We start from the raw sequence: 18,495 nt of genomic DNA, 5'->3' as shown, positions 1-18,495 counted from the left end.
TTCAGTCTGACCCGAGTATCCATCAACATATGGCAGCCAAGACCCACAAATCTACTAGCTCCCACAGAGAAGGACAAGGTCAGCTCAAAGAAAAATAATTTAGAAAAGACATTAACAATATATTACTAACATCAATAAAAATGTGAAATGTTAAAATCAATACAAAAGAAAGGGCCTCCCAGATTGAAATACTCAGAGGAAATGAGGAAAGGTCATCAGTTTCCTTTGCCAAATGAAGTGCAAACTGAGCTGGGGAAGAGGAGTGGTGGTGGAACCCGTCAGTGCAATGTTATGCAGGACCAGTCTGCTAAAATTATTTACATTGCAGCTGACAGAAGTTGAGGAAGATCAGAAAAAGACCTGGATGAAAAACAGGCCACACTCCTCACTCAAAATATTTATTAGTCTGGAAAAGGACCTAGGCGGCACCCCACACTTTCCCAAACCACCTCCCCGAATCAAGGGACAGGATTCAAAGTAGTTGTTTCAAATAAGCCCAAATGTATCTGGGGAAGAACAGTCACTCACTCCCTAGACCTGACAGTACAATTATATTGTGTTTACCAGGGAGAGAAGGGGCCAGTGAAAACAGTAGATGGACTAGATGAGGGGAAACAGAATGGACCTTTCTTTGTCAGTTTGGGCTTGGAGAAAGGTTGAAATAAATGGATATTTTTGAATGAGGGGAGATAAGAGAGGCAAAGGAAGGTCAAGGGCTGGATTCATCCAGATCACATAGCATTATGGAAAGAATGAGGGCAGCAACTTGAATTCTCAGGCTGGAACAGGGAGTTGAGGGCTCAGCACTTCAGGAGAGGAGAATCCCAGGACTTTTCTTTCAACCCTACTATCATTAGCTGCACAAGCCTCCACTTACTTTCCTTTCACAGAATTCAAAAAGGTCTTCCTGAAGGCAAGAGGGCATGGTGACAGACGTGTAGCTCCAGCCTAGGCAAGGTTATTCCCCATTCATTTCCAAATGCCCTGCCCAAGAAACTACAGAAATAGAGTCCCAAGATTATGTCCCTGCTCCCCAGGCCCCAGAGAAGGGAGTGGAGACAAGGCACGAAGACCCTGGGTACAAAGGTGAACATCAATATGGGCAAATGTAACGTTATTTTGGGAGAAGGAAGATGCATGCTTCCTAGGAAGCCTTCCTTCACTTGGTAGGTAGCTATCTGTGCCTTTGCTAGCAGCAGAAACCACAGTCAAAAGGGCCTGCAGAAATGGCCTGCAGAACAGGTCTTATTCCTAGAAAGACAGGGAAAAAAACCTCAGTTGGTATTGGCACCATCTTGGGTGGGATGACAGAGGGCAGCAGGCAGACCACTCCCATAGGCAACATTCCTGCCTCAGCTCCCAGTGGTTCTGCTGACTCCAGACATTCCCCATGGCTGGGAATCAGGGAGGAAACGTGTTGTATTTCACATGATCAGACACTGTTCACCACTGGCACCTGGTGGGCCTGACAGATTGAGGGCATCCAGGTCAAAGTTGAGGCCGGGAGGCTGGAGAGAGATGAAGGGACTCAGATAATTGCTCACATTTCAGGTCAGAGCATCTGAAGGTCCATCCCCAGTAGTCACAATTATCACTTGAGGTGCAATCACTAAAGGTTAAAGAATTCTAGAACCCCAGGTTAAGATTAAAATCTATAAGATATACTCACCATCTCCCCAGCCAGTTCTTTTGGAGGATGGCCCAAATCTTGTAGCTGGAAAATAAGGAAAGAGAACGATGAGACAGAGAAAATCCCAAAGGACAATATAGCAGCTAAAAAAAAGAATCTGAGATATGATCTCTCTGCTTTCTCCTGAGGACCATGCTATGTAGCCTCTCTTGTGCTCCCTCTTCCACCTGGGTTTGGCAATGTGGCCTCCTTCCCAGATGCATCCTTCACCAAACACCCAACAGTGGGCAGATGGTAGAATGAGGCCTTACCTGCTGCATAAGATCCAGCACCACCTCAAAACGAGCTTTCTGAATGGCCTCACTGTCTGTGGGGGTCTCTGCTTCAAATTGCTTACATATCTTGCCCATGACACTGTGTTGTTCCTGATATTTTTCAAACTGTTCTGGAGGTAAAGATTCCCGGTGACTCTGCAACCATTCTGGATACTAAGGAAAGAGAAAATGGGTGGAGAAGAATTAAGTCAACAATGGATAAGGAAGGGAAATAAAATATGAATAATAATAAAGTACCAAGAGGAGGGGAACAGAAGAGATGGAAAAGCTACATAAGCTAGTTTAGCATGAGACCTAGCACTGACTCCAACCAATCACCTGATATTTATGATCACCAGACAACAGCAAACTTCCTCCACGAAAGGCCAGGCAGTAAATACTTTAGGATTTAAAGGCCACATATGGTCTCTGTCACATATTTTCTTTTTTCTCTTTCTTTTTTTGGATTTTACAACCTTTAAAAATGTAAGAATTAGATTTGGTCCACCCAGATCCTTGTCTGCTGACTCCCTGTTTACACTATTCATTTCTCACTTGATCACATGTTGCCCTGTATTACTGAAAAGCTTCTATTCCTGTATTTTCTCTATTTAATAAACCTATAAGCTCTTTCATAGCAGGGATCATCATTTAAATTACTCTTAAATTTTTCATAGCAAAAAGCCAGTAAGTACATCCTCAGTGAAAGCTTGTTGGAGAAATGAACAAAGTTAGAAATGCAAGGGGTTGATCAGACAACAAAAGAATATTAAACCAGCATACAGCAAACTAGAGCTGAAGGATTTCCCCTTCTACCTTAAATATCCTCAGTGTGGTAGTGCTTTATTCTCTTAGAGACACAACTCCTCTCCAACTCTCCCCAATCCACATAAATAAACATAGCAGAGAAAAAACAAATGGACTTGTGTACTGGAGTTTCTCCATCTCTGTAGGTTCTAAGCAGACAAAGTAGCCCACATGAGTTGATACACTGGAGAACAACAAAAAAAGTAGAAATAGGAGCTCACAAACCTTTTCTGTGATCTCCTTCAGTGATGGGTATAGCACATCCTTGGACAGTAGGTTCTGCATGATACTCTGCATGATGGGGAGGATGTTTCCTTCCCCATCCCCTTCATCCATGCCCAGCCCTTCTATGGCCTTGGTCAGCTCCTCTTCTGACATGCCTGAGTTCTAGGAAGGATAGGAGAGAGGTAAGCAAGTATATCACCTTCTTGAGATGCTTACTATCCTTTGAGGTGGGAAAAAACTATTTAAACTTGCCTGTAGCAAAATGGCAAGGAAGGGACAGACTTGGGATAATAATACCCAAGAGAGTCTGTCTTTGAGACCCTGTTAGTGAAGTATCTGAGAATGGGCCTCTAGTGGTTCCCTACCTCTCCCCTCTCACCTGCAGGTCAGTAGCATTTTTGGCTAGTCCACTTAGTGTCTCCTTTAGGCAAGAAGTGAATTCTTGTTGGGAAGTCGCATCACTACCTAGGTGAGATCAAAAGAGTCAAGGTCATTTGTAATTTTAACTATTTGCTTACCTAGATTGACCTGGTTACCAGCTTGGATATGGAGAATTTACTAGTGAGTCACTAACACTCCAAATTTTTTAATGATCTATGGTTATTTCCAGTAATTTTTACAAATCTACACAGACTGTGTGTTAGTCTGTGCTCCATGATGATACCCATGATAACAATGAAACCTTTAATAGGATCAGTTTTCAACAATACTTCCAATTACATTCCACCTATCTCATTCCTTTCATCAGCAGGGTTCCCATCCCTCTGTCATCTCCTCCATCACCCCGTGGCAGTGGTATTGTGATTGCTATCAACTTTACTAAGAATTTTGGTGGTCTCAAGCAATGATGACTTAAAGTATTTGTTCAGATATTTCCAGTTTTCTGGGCCTCCTCTCACCCACTCTTCCAGCAGCCTCTGAGAGCTTTTGAAACTGTTCCACCAGGTGGGGCTCTTCCTCAGCCAACTCCTTCATTGCATTCTCGAACTCCGCAGTGGCTTGGGAAGCCAGCTCACTATCAAACAGTTCCTGGAAAAATTTCTCTTGGGAGGCGAAGAGGGCATCCTACAGGGGAAGAGTGGCCAAAATGTATCTCTTGGCACTGCACTGCACCTTGCCTCTGACAGATGCCACAGTAAGAGGCTCTGGGGAATACCGTGCCTTCCTCCTACGTACCTCCATTGGAAATTCTAACTCTCTCTCTTATGAGGACAGCAAGAAAAGTATCTGGCCTCTGAGGGAAGGGTATAGAGTGGCATTCCCAAACCAATCATTTAAACTTGCTCTTTTCTCAAGGAACTTCCTTGAGACTACTCCACCTCAAGTCCCTGTTTCACAGGGACTGAGGCTTGCAAGCGCACTCAGCAATGTGACCTCAAGGCACCCTCCTCCCACTTCCCTCTGGCCCACAGAGGCCTGCCCCCACCCCTACTCAGAGCTGCATGTCATCCCGTCCCCCCTCCCTTAAGAAGGTGGAATTTATACTTTGGCAGTGTCTCCTGGCGATCTCTTCTGGGGCCCTGAAGCATCAGGGGCTGTGGTGGTAGGAGGGGGTGCTGGGGAGGGTCTGGCCTTATCGAAATCATCAAGAGCACCTTCAGAGACAAGAGACATGGTATGTGTGTTGGGGATGAATGAGAATGAAAGCCTGGGGGTGTGGGGGTGGGGGGGTGGTGGTTCTGGACAAAGCACCAAGAAAACAATCTTTCAAGCTGCCAACTTTCCTCAATTTTTTTCCTTTTTCTGAGTCTTCCTGTTCTGGCCCACTCCTCAGTAAGCCACCCAATTCCCTCCACATTACCTAATTTATTGCAGTCAAAGGGGGAAAATCACCTTAAGGTCGAACAGGCATCTCTCTCAGAGCCAGGAAGAGATAAAAGAAATTCTGCAGAAACCTATCTACACAGTGCCTTCCCTGTCACACTCTGATTCCCTAGCAATCCCATACATATATCCAACAGGAGCAGAGTACACCAATGTCCTTATGCACCAACCCCCCCCTCCCCGCCCCCAACTAATTCTGGAGCCCCACAGGGAATAATCTTTGGCAAGAAAGCAGAAGCCATAAGGTGTCCCACCCAACTTCCCATGGGGTCCTGGTACTAATGCAAACTGAGGGACACCAAACAGCACTCTATGGAAGACTATTAAACTCTCTTATTTTCCAATTTAGCTCTCCCTTGGCAAAGCTCCGAGTGGAGCAGATGACTGTGTACCAATTCAGTCACTTGGCACTCTTTACCGTTTCTGTTCATCCTTCCGCCTGCCCCTATCTCTGTGACTGGGCAAGAGAAAAAATATTCACCTCTGCCCTGAAAAGCCTGTGTCCTCACCACCATTCTGCTTGCCAGGCCTAAGAGGAGAGCATTGGCCCTACTCTGGGCAAGACACCAAGAGGAGTGGAGGACATGGTTAAGGAAAACAGAACATTCACCCTCGTTCAGGAGGGTAAACTGTCTTTCCTGAGACCTTCTCATTCCCAGTTTTTCAAAATAGAAGAAAGGGAGTCAGCTTCAGCTCTGACGGGGAAAAAACTGGAAAGGGGCCTGCTGAGGAAAAGGTGAAAGGACTGGGAGAAGGAAAGACGTCTTATGTGTTAAAGAGGATAGGACACTGCACAGAATGGTGTGCTAAGAGTTTATATAAGCAATTTGCGAGTGTCCACTTCACAGCCGACCGAGGACCGAATGCTTCTGCTGGCGGGAAGGAAGTTAGACTTCAAGAACGTACAAATCTAAAGCAAGGGAGCTTTGGAGCCTGATCCTAAAACATAATCCTCTGTGTTACTGTCTCTCCTCTGGTAAGGAGAGCAACAGTCCGGGCCCTCATGGGCTCAAGGTGAGCTCCCCAACTCCCGCCGCGGAGGGAGGAGAAGGGGACCGTGAGATGTTCTTCAAAATCGCAGTCAGACCCTCCGCCCCTGTCCAATCTTTGCACAACCTCTCCCGCTCCGCCCCAAATATCTCAAATTCACTTAACGCCTTGAACGGGTCCTCACACCCGCCCTCCTCGGGTGTTTCCATGACGGGTTCCTACTTTCCAAAAGCTCTTCCAATTCCCGATCCGCGTCGGCCCCGACCCCACAGTCCTCCTGTGCGGTGGCCATCTTGTTCCCTCTGCGGCACCGTAGGAGGCCAGACTCCTCCGTGCTGCGTTCCCCGCCTCTTCCGCCTCTGCGACCAATAGCAACGTGGGCCAGTGCGGAGCCGTCATTTCTAAAGGGACAGGGATCTTTGGAAGTTTTTTTTCTTTTTTTGCCAGAACCAGAACAGAAGAGGCCTTACTGTTATCTTTTGCTACGTTTCTTACTGGCCTATCCTTTCTGTCAACTTCCCGCGTTTTCCAGAGAAATAGCCCTTCCATTATTTTTCTCAACATTTAACACTTTCTGCCATACTGTATATTTTGCTTATTTATATGGCTTATTGTCTTCCTTTCCCCCTTCGCCGGTCCCTCCCCCAATAGAATTTCAGCACTATGATGGCAAGGATTTTCGTCCTGTTGTCTTCACTGCTGTATTCTCAGCCCCTAGGCCCTAAGGAACTCGTTGGCTCTCCCCACACTCTTATGAAGCACATTTCTCTGCGGAATATAACCTACAGCAGTTTCCTGTTGTCAATTAGACTGTTAGACCAAAGGATACAGGGCCAGGAACTTAGCATTCAATGTTGGTTGAATCAATTCAGGCAGAAAAAGCGACTCTGGGACCTTGAACTGAGCAAGAGGGCCATGAATGTAGTAGTAATAGACCTTCCTTCCCTGATCCATCTCCTTTTCTTTGTACAGAACCCTACCTCCAATGGAGTGAATTTAGGAAGAAAACTCCCTCATCTGGTATTGTTCTCCTATTCAGAACTGTCAGAATACAGAAACTGCCTCAGACACAAATCTATTTTAGCACTTAGAGGGCATCTACTGTTGTTTAAGGCCCCACACAGTGGAGATTAGATAAATCAGGACCAGCTGTAAAGTAGGCTGGAGGTAGGGACTAGACATATATATAGTAAGAATGGCACATGGTCTTAAAAGAGGTAAGGGCAACGTGCTATAAAGTTTAAAAAGAAAAAATCACATCAAAATGGAAAAAAGTCACTTCCTGGCTTTCATCCTTAACTTCCCAAACACATGCCTGAATACTATTTCAAGCACCAGATTTGTACATTCTTCTTCCTTTACAGACGGGGAATAGACTTGTTAAGGCATACCTGTGCAAAACTTCCTGTATTCTTCCAAGCACAAGTGGGAGAAAACATTCTGATATGGGAGCCAGAAGACCTAAATTCTAGTCCCAACTCTCACTAAATTACTTGGTCAAAACTCTTCACCCGCTCTAAGCCTCAGATTACAAGTATGTAACAATAAAGTTGGAACCCTAGGGTCCTTTTCAATTCTAACCTATAATCGAATCCCCTGGTTAACTTCTTTGTCCCCAACACCTGTTAACAATCTATTACAGGCTAACTTTCTCATTCAACTCCAAACTGCTTATGTGTGTCTCTCTTAACATGACTATAATTATACCAAGCATATGTTTAAAAATATAACAGGCATTTGTTTGCTTTTCATTACTGTGGTAATATAAGCATGTTAGTAAGGAAAACACTAGAAGGTAATGGAGAAAATGAGGATGGAGTTGAAAACAAGCATGGTTCTTTCACTATTTCTTAAAGTTGCTTCTGCTTTTCTGTTTTTACTACTGATGCTCCTAATACTTCATCTCATCATCTCAGTATTTATTCACCTCTTGCCTTTCTAATGTAAAGTGAACGGTGTTGCAAAACAGTAATTTACAGCATTTTCATTATATCACTCTCATTTAAGGACATAATGGCTCCTCACTGCTTACATTCTTGCCTGGTATTCACAATTATTTCACATATATCCATTTTGTTTCCCCAATTCTGTAAGCTTCAAGAGGCATGGGTTACCCACTTTTTTCATATCTCTGAGTTCAGAATAATGTTTATGTTTGTATGCAATGTTAATTTTGTTATTTAATTTTTAAGCTTACAAAAGATTTTTTTGCCAAAATTTATCACCAACTTGCATGTATTTACAGAAAGAATGTTAATAACTTGAGAACTTGTTATCAAAGGAAGGCAGGCTTAGTTTGCGGATATTATGCTTGAGAAAACAACTTAAAAATTTTTTTTAAATAAATTTATTAATTATGCTATTACAGTTGTCCCATTCCCCCCCAACTCCACTCCATCCTGCCAACCCCCTCCCTCCTGCCCACCCCCTCCCTCCCACATTCCTCCCCTATAGTTCATGTCCATGGGTCATGTATATAAGTTCTTTGGCTTCTACATTTCCTACACTATTCTTACCCTCCCCCTATTTTCTACCTACCATTTATGCTACTTATTCTCTGTACCTTTCCCCCCTCTCCCCCTCCCACTCCCCTTTTGACAACCCTCCATGTGATCTCCATTTATGTGGTTCTGTTTCTGTTCTAGTTGTTTGCTTAGTTTTCTTTTGTTTTGGTTTTAGGTGTGGTCGTTAATAACTGTGAGTTTGCTGTCATTTTTACTGTTCCTATTTTTGATCTTCTTTTTCTTAGGTAAGTCCCTTTAACATTTCATATAATAAGGGCTTGGTGATGGTGAACTTCTTTAACTTGACCTTATCTGAGAAGCCCATCCATTCTAAATGATAGCTTTGCTGGATACAGTAATCTGGAATGTAGGTCCTTGCGTTTAATCTTGGCTAATGTAATGATGATGTGCCTTGGTGTGTTCCTCCTTGGGTCTAGCTTCTTTGGGACTCTCTGAGCTTCCTGGACTTCCTGGAAGTCTATTTCCTTTGCCAGATTAGGGAAGTTCTCCTTCATTATTTGTTCAAATAAGTTTTCAATTTTTTGTTCTTCCTCTTCTCCTTCTGGCACCCCTGTAATTCCGATGTTGGAACGTTTCAAGATGTCCTGGAGGTTCCTAAGCCTCTCCTCATTTTTCCGAATTCTTGTTTCTTCATTCTTTTCTGGTTGGATGTTTCTTTCTTCCTTCTGGTCCACACCATTGATTTGAGTCCCAGTTTCCTTCGCATCACTATTGGTTCCCTGTACATTTTCCTTTGTTTCTCTTAGCATAGGCTTCATTTTTTCATCTACTTTTCGAACAGATTCAAAACCAATTCTGTGAGCATATTGATAACCAGTGTTTTGAACTGTGCATCCGATAGGTTGGCTATCTCTTCCTCGCTTAGTTGTGTTTTTTCTGGAGCTTTGAAGTGTTCTGTCATTTGGGTCATTTTTTTTTCTTTTTTTTTGTCTTGGCGCATCTGTTACTTTAAGGGGCGGAGCCTTAGGTGTTCACCGGGGCGGGGTAACGCTGGTTGCTGTGCTGTGACGCTGTACGTGGGGGAGGGGCCGAGAGGGAGGGGCCGAGAGGGAGCAATGGCGCCCGCTTCACTCTCCACGGGATTTCAATCTTTCACTGTGATACCCACAATCAAACTGGGCCCCTCCGGTGCTGGTTCCTGAGTGGGTGGGCTTGTGCACACTCCAGGCCCCTGTGGGTCTCTCCAATGACCTCTCCCGTGAGGCTGGGAGTCTCTCCTGCTGCTGCCCCAACCCCCACGGGCGTTTTCAATCAAAGGTTTGAGGCTTTATTTCCCCGAGCTGTAGCCCTGGGTTGCGCAGTCTGCTTCGCTCCCCGCCGTTCGTCCGGCTCATCTATGTTTGAATGTGGGGCTGCGGTGTGCTACCCGCACTCTGCCTGCCCCGCTCTCTCCGCCACTCTGAGTCCGGCCCTCTCGGTTTATCTGCGCGAATGTGTGGCCGCAGGGTCTGCTAGTGCTGGGACTGACTGCGCCATTCGTCCCACACTCCGCCAGTCTCGGTCCCACCACAGCCACATGAGTCCTCTCCACCCCAGTGCCCGTCTCCGCCCCTCCTACCGGTCTAGATGAATGTTTATTTTTTATTTCCTTGGTGTCGGACCCCCTTGCCGTTCGATTGTCTGTCAGTTCTGGCTGTGCGAGGAGGCGCAGTGTGTCCACCTATGCCGCCATCTTGGTTCCGAGAAAACAACTCTTAAAGCTAAAAAAATATAAAAGCCTCTGCTCTTTGACACAGGGATTTCATTTCTAGTTTATCCTACAAACACACTTCCCACACTTGTACAATGTATGTTCAAGTTATTGACTGCAGCACTGTTTATAATAGCCAAAGACTAGAAATAACCCAAATATCCATCAAGAAAGCCACTTACATAAATTATGGTAAATCATACATGGTACACTATGCAGAGAAGTAAAAAGAATGAAGCTCTTTAAAATACTGATATGAAAATAAAATCTCTAAAATATGTTAAATGAAATAACAAGGTGCAAAATTATTAAATAGTATGTTTTATTTGTGTATAACAAGAGGATAGGAAAGAAAATCATCACATCTGCTTGTATATACATAAAAATCTCTGGAAAGATAAGGAGGCTAACAACAGTGTTTACTTATTTTGGGGAAGGTAGTAGGAACTGAGTGGCTGAGGAAAGGGTTGGGAAGATGTCACAGAACAGCTTTTTACATTTATTGATTTTTGAACTATATGAGTATACTATTTATTGAAAACATAATTTTTTATAAAGATTTTATTTATTTACTTGAAGAGAGAAGGGAAGGGAGAGAGAAAGAGAGGCAGAAAACATCAATATGCAAGAGATACATTGACTGGCTGCCTCTCACACACCCCATGGAGACCTGGCCTGCGATCCAGGTATGTGCCCTAACTGGGAATCGAACCAGTGACCTTTTGGTTCGAAGGTCAGTGCTCAATCCACTGAGCCACACCAGCCAGGGCTGAAAACATAATTTTAATCAAAGGCACAGCATGTCACTCTACTCAGTCGTAGCACATGGCAAGTAAAATACTCTACTGGCAATGTAACCATAATTTTTTATTTCTAATTAATCTTATATATGTATATTTCACGTAAAACATCTAGTACAGTGACAGACATGATAGGTGCTCAATAAGTACAGGCTATAATTAGCAACAGATGGAAGACTGCACTCAGTAATGGAATAGAGGGGATATGTGCTTTCTACCATTCTCACAGCAGTTTAATATATCCTATGAAAAATGTGTGCTTTGTTTTGAACAATGGGTATTTACAACTTTTGTAATTAAAAATAATTATCAAAGGAAAGATCTGCTTTGCTGGGGCAGCTGAAAGGAGTAAGCAGGAACATGAAAGTAGGAAACAAATGGCAAGCCATGAAACTCTTGTAGAAATTTACTTTATTTAGTGTGAGAAACAAAAAATAAGAACAATGATTGTAAAGAACAAATCAATAAAAATTGATATGCATTTTAGGAAAACTAAATAGTTTCTTTTCATACTTTAAGTTTCTGGGCACACAGAGGGTATGTGCCTAGAAGTTTAAAATGTGGTATGGCTAACAGTTTTCTGTGGCTGAGTTAAAGATGCTATCTTATTTATTATATCCCGCTCCTTCTAGCAAAAGGTTACAAAGGGTAAAAGGGATAAATATTGAAGAAATTTACTACACAAATGTTCACCACTGAGTTTTCAGTTGTTCTTTGAAAGAGCTACACTGGGAAGACAAGTCCTACTGTGACCACAACTGTAATGTCCTTGAAAGAATGAAAGGTCTTCAGAGTCCAAAAAAAAAAAAATTCAAGCTTGGACATTTGATTAGCCATATTACAAGAGAGGACACTTGACTTTAGGGCATGGAAAACTAAATGTCAATTTGAAAGGTAGTTAAGGAACGGCAAGTTAGAAGGATATAGATTAATTCTCAGGTTGGGGGGAATATGGTGACTGACCCTATAACGCACAAAGGGGGCCTTAGCGAAACTGCAGAGGACTGATCCTTAAACCAATCACATCTTTGCCAATCTCTGTCACCTGTGGAAGAGGAAAGAGAAAAAAGTTAGGAATTTGTGAGGATGAGAAGCTTAGAAAGCTTACTCCCTCCACTCTTCAGTGAGCACAGTAGAGGGCTTTGTTATTGGTAGTGATTGATAAAGAACAGTGAGAAGCTCTAGCTTTATCAAGTATCACTGTCTCAAGAAGGTAGGGGCAAAGACAAGAGAAAATGGACAATGTGCTTTTTGTTTTTCTTTTCCTTTCCTTTCCTCCTGGATGCATTTCCTTTTTTTTTTTTTTTTTTTTAAAGTTGGTCCCCTTGTCTCGAGGCTAGATCAATTCTTTTTCTAAAATCCTCACTCAAGGATATGTTTATAGATTTTTAGAGAGGAGGAGGAGGAGGAGGAGAGAGAGAGAGAGAAAGAGGGAGAAAGAGGGAGAGAGAGAGAAAGAGGGAGAAAGAGAAGGAAACATTGATGGGACAGAGAAACATCTGTCTTGTATACACTCTGAGAATTGAACCCACAACCCAGGTATCTTCTCTGACTGGGAATTGAAGCTAAAACTGCATCATTTGGTGTATGGGACAATGCTCCTAACCAAGTGAGCCACCTGGCCAGGGCTAGATGCATTTCTTGAGGACAGTACTTACTGTGGTGACCCTGCAGATTTGACCCTTGAATTCAGGGGAATAGCAGCCCCCACTGAGTGGACACTTCTCCACTGGCTTTCCACGGTAGATGGGCCGATAAGATGCAGCACAGATGTCAAAAGGGTTGTGCATGTCATAATTAAGTTGGTAGGCATCTGTGGGGTTCTTCTCACAGGCAGCCAGAATTTTGCGTGTCTAAGAGAGGGAAGTAATATTTCATTTTAAGAGGACTGAAAGCTGCACACAACTCTAATGACTTCATCTTCATGGGTTAGTAGTTTCTTTGATGCAAGATGAAATTGTACTAAATGAATAGAGAATACATCCCCTATAGAGGACAAATATATGAAGGGGTAACAGTTACCATTCCTGAGGTATCAGGCTTTCCCCTTCTCAATACCAAAGAGGCTCCATGGATCTAGACCCATACTCCTCTACCAAGTCTGAGAATTATCAGGGTGAGGCCTGAAAGAGTTAGAACTGGCTTCATTGCTCAAGAATGCTTTTGAAGAACACAATGGGACATGTATGTAGAGGTTAGTGGTGGTGGTAATGGGAGATCTAGAGCCTAAGGACAGGCAGAGGGTTATTTTCAGATATGATGGAGCTATTCTAGGTTGCCAGTCTCTCTCACTCTTTTTGTTAAATATCATTCAGTGCTTTGTTTCAGAGGCAAGGCCTTGGTCTTCTATTCCCTCCATGTAAGAGCAGATCTGGTTCCCTTATGCTCACTGAAGGAGTTCCTATCTACCTGCTGAGCCACTTCTGGCTTGGGCCCTAGTTCCAACAGGCGCCGAGCAAAGGTCGCAGCTGTTTTAAAGTTCTTAAGCTTGAAGAAGAGATTGAGGGCTGTCCGGAGCACCAGGATCATGTGCACAGGCTGCAGGTTTGAGTGGGTGAAATAGGCTGCCATCTGGTGGAAAGAAAGAGGAATACGTGCCAGGCTGATGCTATAGCTGAGATAGGTCATTCATAGGTGCTACATATGCATTAAAAAAATAAATACATAAAAAATAGAAAAACTAAAAGCAGGACTGGCTACAAAGCAGAGAAGTGTTCTGCTTCCTAGGTATGGAAGACTGATGGGATAAGGAAGAATGGTGAAGAAACACATTCACTCCTCCCAGAAAAGGGGCCAAATTTCTTATTCCCCAGGTTGAGATCTAAGTATGGAATTCAGACCTAATGGAGGACAAAGGAAAGGACACCTCTTTATTGTTCAGAGGGCCAGAGGTCGCACCTCACAGATGCGCTTCTGCTGTTCCAGAGTCTCTTTGGGCAGCTTCTTCCTTTCTATCTCCATGGACAAACCCACAATGTACTCACGGCAAATGGTGATGAGCTGTTGAGCCTGGAGGAGGGGCAAAGGAAGGTCATGGTACAGAGGCAAGAATGTGGAGGTGCCCATGACTAGGACATATAGTTAGACCCCACCTAACCTCTGAAATCTCCTGTTTATTGTCCACAACAAGGAGTGGTACACTGAGTAAAATGGAACGGAATTTTTCCACAGCCTCCTCAAACTTGCCAACTGTGGTGAGCTGGTAGCACAGCTGCAACCGTTGGATGAGGTCATTGAGCTTCAGGCCCACAGCTGGTACACCATTCTTCAGCCCTGCGTCCTTCCTAGAAAGGGAAAAGTAGGAAGACAACAGACAATAATCAGGAGTCCATTAGGACTCAACTTCTTTTCCTGGCAACATGATCACAATTACCCTACTAAAATAGCTGGGGAATAGGATGCAGAAGGTATAAACCAAACTTTATAGAGTGGCAAGACAAAGATCTTTTCCTACTAGGAAATCTCAGCTTTGGGGCAAATGTGACCATCCCTGAAACTACAACCTGAAATATCTATGCCAGGTTGGAACAGATAAAAACCAGGAGCAAGGGGCCTTACCAATTGCGATTAGGGTAGCCATACATGGAGGGCAGACAGGGCAGAGCCTGATAGGTGGTACGGCCTCGGGCATAGGTCTGCAGGAAAAGTTGCTTGTAGGGGCCAAACTGGGTTACCCCTACCTGGTCATGAAGGAGCTGGAATATAAGAGGAAAGAGACGTAAGGATTTTGATCCTACCACTTAAAAACTAAGGTACTTAACTTCTCTGTACTTGTTTCCTCATCAGTAGATTATACTTAGTTATAGGACCTACCTCACTCAATAATACCTATAAAGCATTTAGGAATAGTGCCTGGCACACAGTCAATAGTGAAAAGATGTTAGTTGCTACAGTTGTGGTGGTTGTTATTATTGCTATTATAGCACATTGCTTAATGTTCAAAACATATACTTGTTCACGAAGGGATGCTTCTTATTTCACTGATGTAAGCCAGAAAGCAGGTTATAAAATGAGTGGAAGATGGCTGGATAGATCTACCCTAGGAGATTACTAAGCCAAATGGAAAGCAGGTAAAAGGAAGGCCTTATGACACAAGTTTTCTCAGTCAAGACCAAGGGCCTCAATGATAAATACAAGCCTGTCCCCTTGTGGGTGGGATAATTTCTGTTTGGTTAAAGTAAGTTAACTATCTTCCTGGGACCCTGGTCAAGTACACTCAACAAAAGCTGAAGTTACTTTAAGACTTACCCTCATGGCAGTTTCAAAAGAGCCTGCGAGGATGTGATCAACTGGAAGCTGAGAGTTATTGCACCAGATCTAACAAGAAACAGAAAACCCAAGCCAAGTGAGATCTTGTTCTTACTCTTCCCAAACTCTCCTATGCTGTATCTACAGTAGAAAAGTATCAATACTCTTTAAACATTAATCAATTATAGCCAGTCCAGAAATATTCATCCCCACAGGGCTATGTTTCCCTGCTTACCTGAGTTGGGCTGGTTCCCTTGGTGGGGGGCACAAAGAACCCATCCTCAGCCCCACCAGCTGCCCCAGGGGGTACATCCTAGGGGAAAAACAAAAAGTATGTCATTTTTTAAAGTCATTTAAGCACTCTAAACAGAGCCCTTTACCTTGTTCCCAGACTGTGTTGGGAGGGAGGGGTGGTAGTTGTGGGAAAAGACCCTCAAAATAAGAACAGCTTCACCAATAATAAAATGATGTATCAAAAGCTTGCTGACGAAAAAGCTTGCTGCCTTTTCATAAGCTGATACTGGCACAACCCTGATTACTTCATTCTTCTTTCTTTGAAATGGGAGATAAAGCATCAGATTAGGAGGGTCCAGACCCTTTTCCTTTTGGGGTCCTTAGGACTGGGGTGGTGGTGGCAGGGGGCGATAAGGCCTCTGGCTTCCACAGAGAGAAGAAAAAACTTTACAGGGGTAAGAATTCCACATACCAACTCAGGAGGGAGCTCCAGATCTTCTTCTACATCCCAGCCACCACCTTCTTCCTGTCCCTTCCCCAGAGCGTCATCCCCCAAACCTTCTGGAGCCTCCACAAACCCATCTGTAAGGAAAATCCAGGCTCAGAATAGATCCTTGCAGTGACAGATTCTTAGCCAAACATCCTGGAGATCCTTGTTAATCCCATGGTTTGGAACCCTGCAGAACTGCCCATAGCCCACTCCTAAACCAGAGGGACCATCTGCCCAGACCAGTCCTAGCACAGTATTCTTACCTTCATCCAGTTGCAGCTCTGCATCCTCTCCCCAGCCCTCAGTACCAACCGTGTCGATGTCAATGTCAGCAGCCAGTACTCCTCCCTTCCCTATAGAGGGAAAGGACAAAAAAGAAGCTGGTTATAGTCAGGCAAGTCTGAGATATGGCCTCCTCTGCAGACAAGTTGCATGCTTACAAAAGGTGACAAGATTCTGTCCACGTACTGTTTTTATTATTTACTTTTGTAATAAATAAATTGTGCTAACTTCAGTAGGTTTCAGAGGCAGAAAAGAGAGAGAAACAACTGGCCTTCCTGCTACCAAAACTGCCTCTAACACTTATTTTTTACTTACCAACCTTGGCTACTGTGGTTCCAAACCAGGGACTACAGTCAACTTTAGAATTTCTTGCTGAGATCTTATGTGAAGTTATCAGTACAATGTACACAGGGCATGAGGACACAGACTCAATTAGAGGAGATGGAGGAAAGAGCAGAGGTGGGCACAAAATGCCCACGGATCTATTTAGGCTCTAAGTCAAAAGAAATGACTTAGTAGACATATATGAGAAGATAGGAGGAGGGTTAAGGGTGGGTGTGGTGGCATACATCTGCACATGCTGATATAAAAGAATTTGAGGTAGCTTAATTTGCACCTTTATCATTGTTCATCATGAGTGATAAAATACTGGAGAGTATTACCACATATATGGTAAAACCTAAGGAAATACACCAGAATCTTATTAGCATTGGTTATCAGAACCAAGTATGGACCAAGACACATCTCTCTTTTTTCCCCATCTAGTTTTAAATGTTAAGGATCTCATAATGCTTTTATTTGTATTTAAAAAGACTGTATACTATGACTCTGTTTGGCATCTCAGTACTCCATGAGGTATTCCATGAAGTACTCTCAGTACTTCATACAGAAAACAAAGACAGATGAAAAGGACAGGAGAGCAGATGAAAAGGTCAGTTCTTCTTCTTTTTTTAATGTAGTTTTTTATCAATCTTTTTTAAAATTGATGTTTTTTGAGAAAGAGAAACACTGATTTATTGTTCCACTTATTTATGCATTCATTGGTTGATTCTTGAATGTGCCCTGACTGGAGATTGACCCCTGCAACCTAGGTGTATCAAGATGACGCTCTAACCAACTGAGCTTCCTGACCAGGGCTCTAGGACAGTTCTTCACAACATAAACAACAAAAACACTATGGAAGAAGTGGGCACTTACCCTTGCTGGCAATGGAGCCTTCAAAGAACCCTTTGGACACAGTCAATAAAGGCCAATTGGTATCCAGTGGCATGATAGGTGCAGGTGGCTGGAGCAACTTGGCATTAAGGTCAATGTCTGGAATCTGAAAGGTAGAAAAAGGTTAAAAGCAAACAGCTTTCAGGAATCATGTAGGGAAGGTAATAGAGCCTCAGGTAGGACAGTGGTATCTGTAGGTTTAAAATGTCCCAAGATCTCATAGTTAATCTTGTAATCAGAGACACACATGTAAATAAAAGACTCACTCTCTCCTTCTCTGGGTCAAATGACTCCTTCAGGCTCTCAGCTTCTTCATCTAAGCCATGGGTAGCAGCTGTGACATAGGCCAGTGACTCTGTAACGAAAACAGACATTGCGGTATAGGTCCATTTCCAAGTGAATGCTGCAGCAGGAAGGCAGACTCAAAGATGTCCCCCTAGTGATTCCTGCCTCCTGGTATTCAAGTCCTTGCATAATCTCCACCCCTTAAGGGTGGGCTGGACTTGTTGACTCGCTTCTAATGAATAGAACATGGCAGAAGTAATGAGACATCAATCCTGAGATTAGGATATAAAGACTGGCTTCCATTTGGGTGCCCTCTCTTGCTCACTTGCTCTGAGGGAAACCAGCTGTCATGTTGTGAACAGCACTACAGAGAAGGCCTACATGGCAGAAAAATGCCATCTTCCGGCCAACAGCCCCTGGGGATCTGAGGACTGCCCACAGACATTTAGTGAGCATGAGAGTGGATCCTCCTCCACTTGAGCCTTGAGATGTCTGCAACCTTGGCCAACATTTTGATTGCAGCCTCAGGAGATACAATGAGACAGAGGCACCCAGCTAAGCCATGCTGCATACTGAAATAGCCAAGGATTGTCGTTTTAAAGTACTAAATTTGGGTGCAACTTGTTACCAGTAATAGATTACTAATACAGTGGCTTATCCTTAAGATCTATCACCAATGTTGATGAGAATCTGGGAATCACTGCAGACTCCTCTTTTAAACATCCGACATCCAGTTCTTTAATAAATCATGTTGATTCTACCTTTATGTGCCAAATCTGACCATTGCTCACCCCTTCACTGCTAGTACCTTGGTCCAAACTACATCTTTTTTTTCTTGTTCCCTAATGTATCTCACATGCTAGTAAATGCTTGGTATATAGTGACGTCTTTTTTAAAAAAATCCCTTGAATATATAAACGAATGAGCAAAATCTTC

The 18,495-nt window shown here is 43.5% G+C and overlaps 2 protein-coding genes across 4 annotated transcripts in view; both read right to left on the bottom strand.

Annotated features, from left to right (window-relative positions):
- Positions 1-377: 377 nt before the first annotated feature.
- PEX19 (peroxisomal biogenesis factor 19) lies at positions 378-6,130 on the bottom strand. Of its 3 annotated transcripts, none has more exons than XM_024574856.3 (8): positions 6,013-6,130; positions 4,462-4,571; positions 3,876-4,041; positions 3,356-3,441; positions 2,977-3,138; positions 1,942-2,118; positions 1,670-1,714; positions 378-1,508 (listed from the first exon to the last, which is right to left on the bottom strand). In XM_024574856.3, the coding sequence occupies exons 1-8, from the start codon at positions 6,080-6,082 to the stop codon at positions 1,425-1,427; spliced, it is 900 nt and encodes a 299-aa protein (XP_024430624.1). In that variant the 5' UTR covers positions 6,083-6,130; the 3' UTR covers positions 378-1,424. The 3 variants fall into 3 exon arrangements, with proteins under 3 accessions (XP_024430624.1, XP_045037993.2, XP_024430632.1); XM_045182058.2 differs by having other exon boundaries at positions 5,956-6,110; XM_024574864.3 differs by lacking the exon at positions 4,462-4,571 and having other exon boundaries at positions 6,013-6,122.
- Positions 6,131-11,199: 5,069 nt separating this feature from the next.
- The window catches only part of COPA (COPI coat complex subunit alpha), a 58,702-nt gene continuing 51,406 nt past the window's right edge, over positions 11,200-18,495 (bottom strand). The window contains exons 22-33 of the mRNA XM_024574875.4: positions 17,541-17,629; positions 17,257-17,380; positions 16,041-16,130; positions 15,760-15,869; positions 15,289-15,366; positions 15,054-15,122; positions 14,364-14,500; positions 13,903-14,089; positions 13,704-13,814; positions 13,215-13,376; positions 12,464-12,658; positions 11,200-11,850 (exon numbers count right to left, since the gene is read on the bottom strand). Of these exons, the coding sequence (XP_024430643.1) occupies positions 11,791-11,850; positions 12,464-12,658; positions 13,215-13,376; positions 13,704-13,814; positions 13,903-14,089; positions 14,364-14,500; positions 15,054-15,122; positions 15,289-15,366; positions 15,760-15,869; positions 16,041-16,130; positions 17,257-17,380; positions 17,541-17,629 (1,412 nt within the window). The 3' untranslated portion in view covers positions 11,200-11,790. The remainder of the gene's footprint in view (positions 11,851-12,463; positions 12,659-13,214; positions 13,377-13,703; positions 13,815-13,902; positions 14,090-14,363; positions 14,501-15,053; positions 15,123-15,288; positions 15,367-15,759; positions 15,870-16,040; positions 16,131-17,256; positions 17,381-17,540; positions 17,630-18,495) is intronic.

The sequence above is a fragment of the Desmodus rotundus genome, chromosome 12 (genome assembly GCF_022682495.2).
Source record: "Desmodus rotundus isolate HL8 chromosome 12, HLdesRot8A.1, whole genome shotgun sequence".
NCBI lineage: Eukaryota > Metazoa > Chordata > Mammalia > Chiroptera > Phyllostomidae > Desmodus > Desmodus rotundus.
This window is presented reverse-complemented; position numbering and strand designations above follow the sequence as displayed.

What these genes read in the sequence shown, in the direction of transcription:
- PEX19 (XM_045182058.2), bottom strand. Translation starts at nt 6,082, where the DNA reads ATGGCCACCGCACAGGAGGACTGTGGGGTCGGGGCCGACGCGGATCGG. An exon ending in TGTGAGGACCCGTTCAAGGC is followed by an intron (nt 4,572 to 5,955) that starts GTTAAGTGAATT and finishes TTGTCTCTGAAG; the next exon opens with GTGCTCTTGATGATTTCGAT. An exon ending in CGCCAGGAGACACTGCCAAA is followed by an intron (nt 4,042 to 4,461) that starts GTATAAATTCCA and finishes CTTCCCCTGTAG; the next exon opens with GATGCCCTCTTCGCCTCCCA.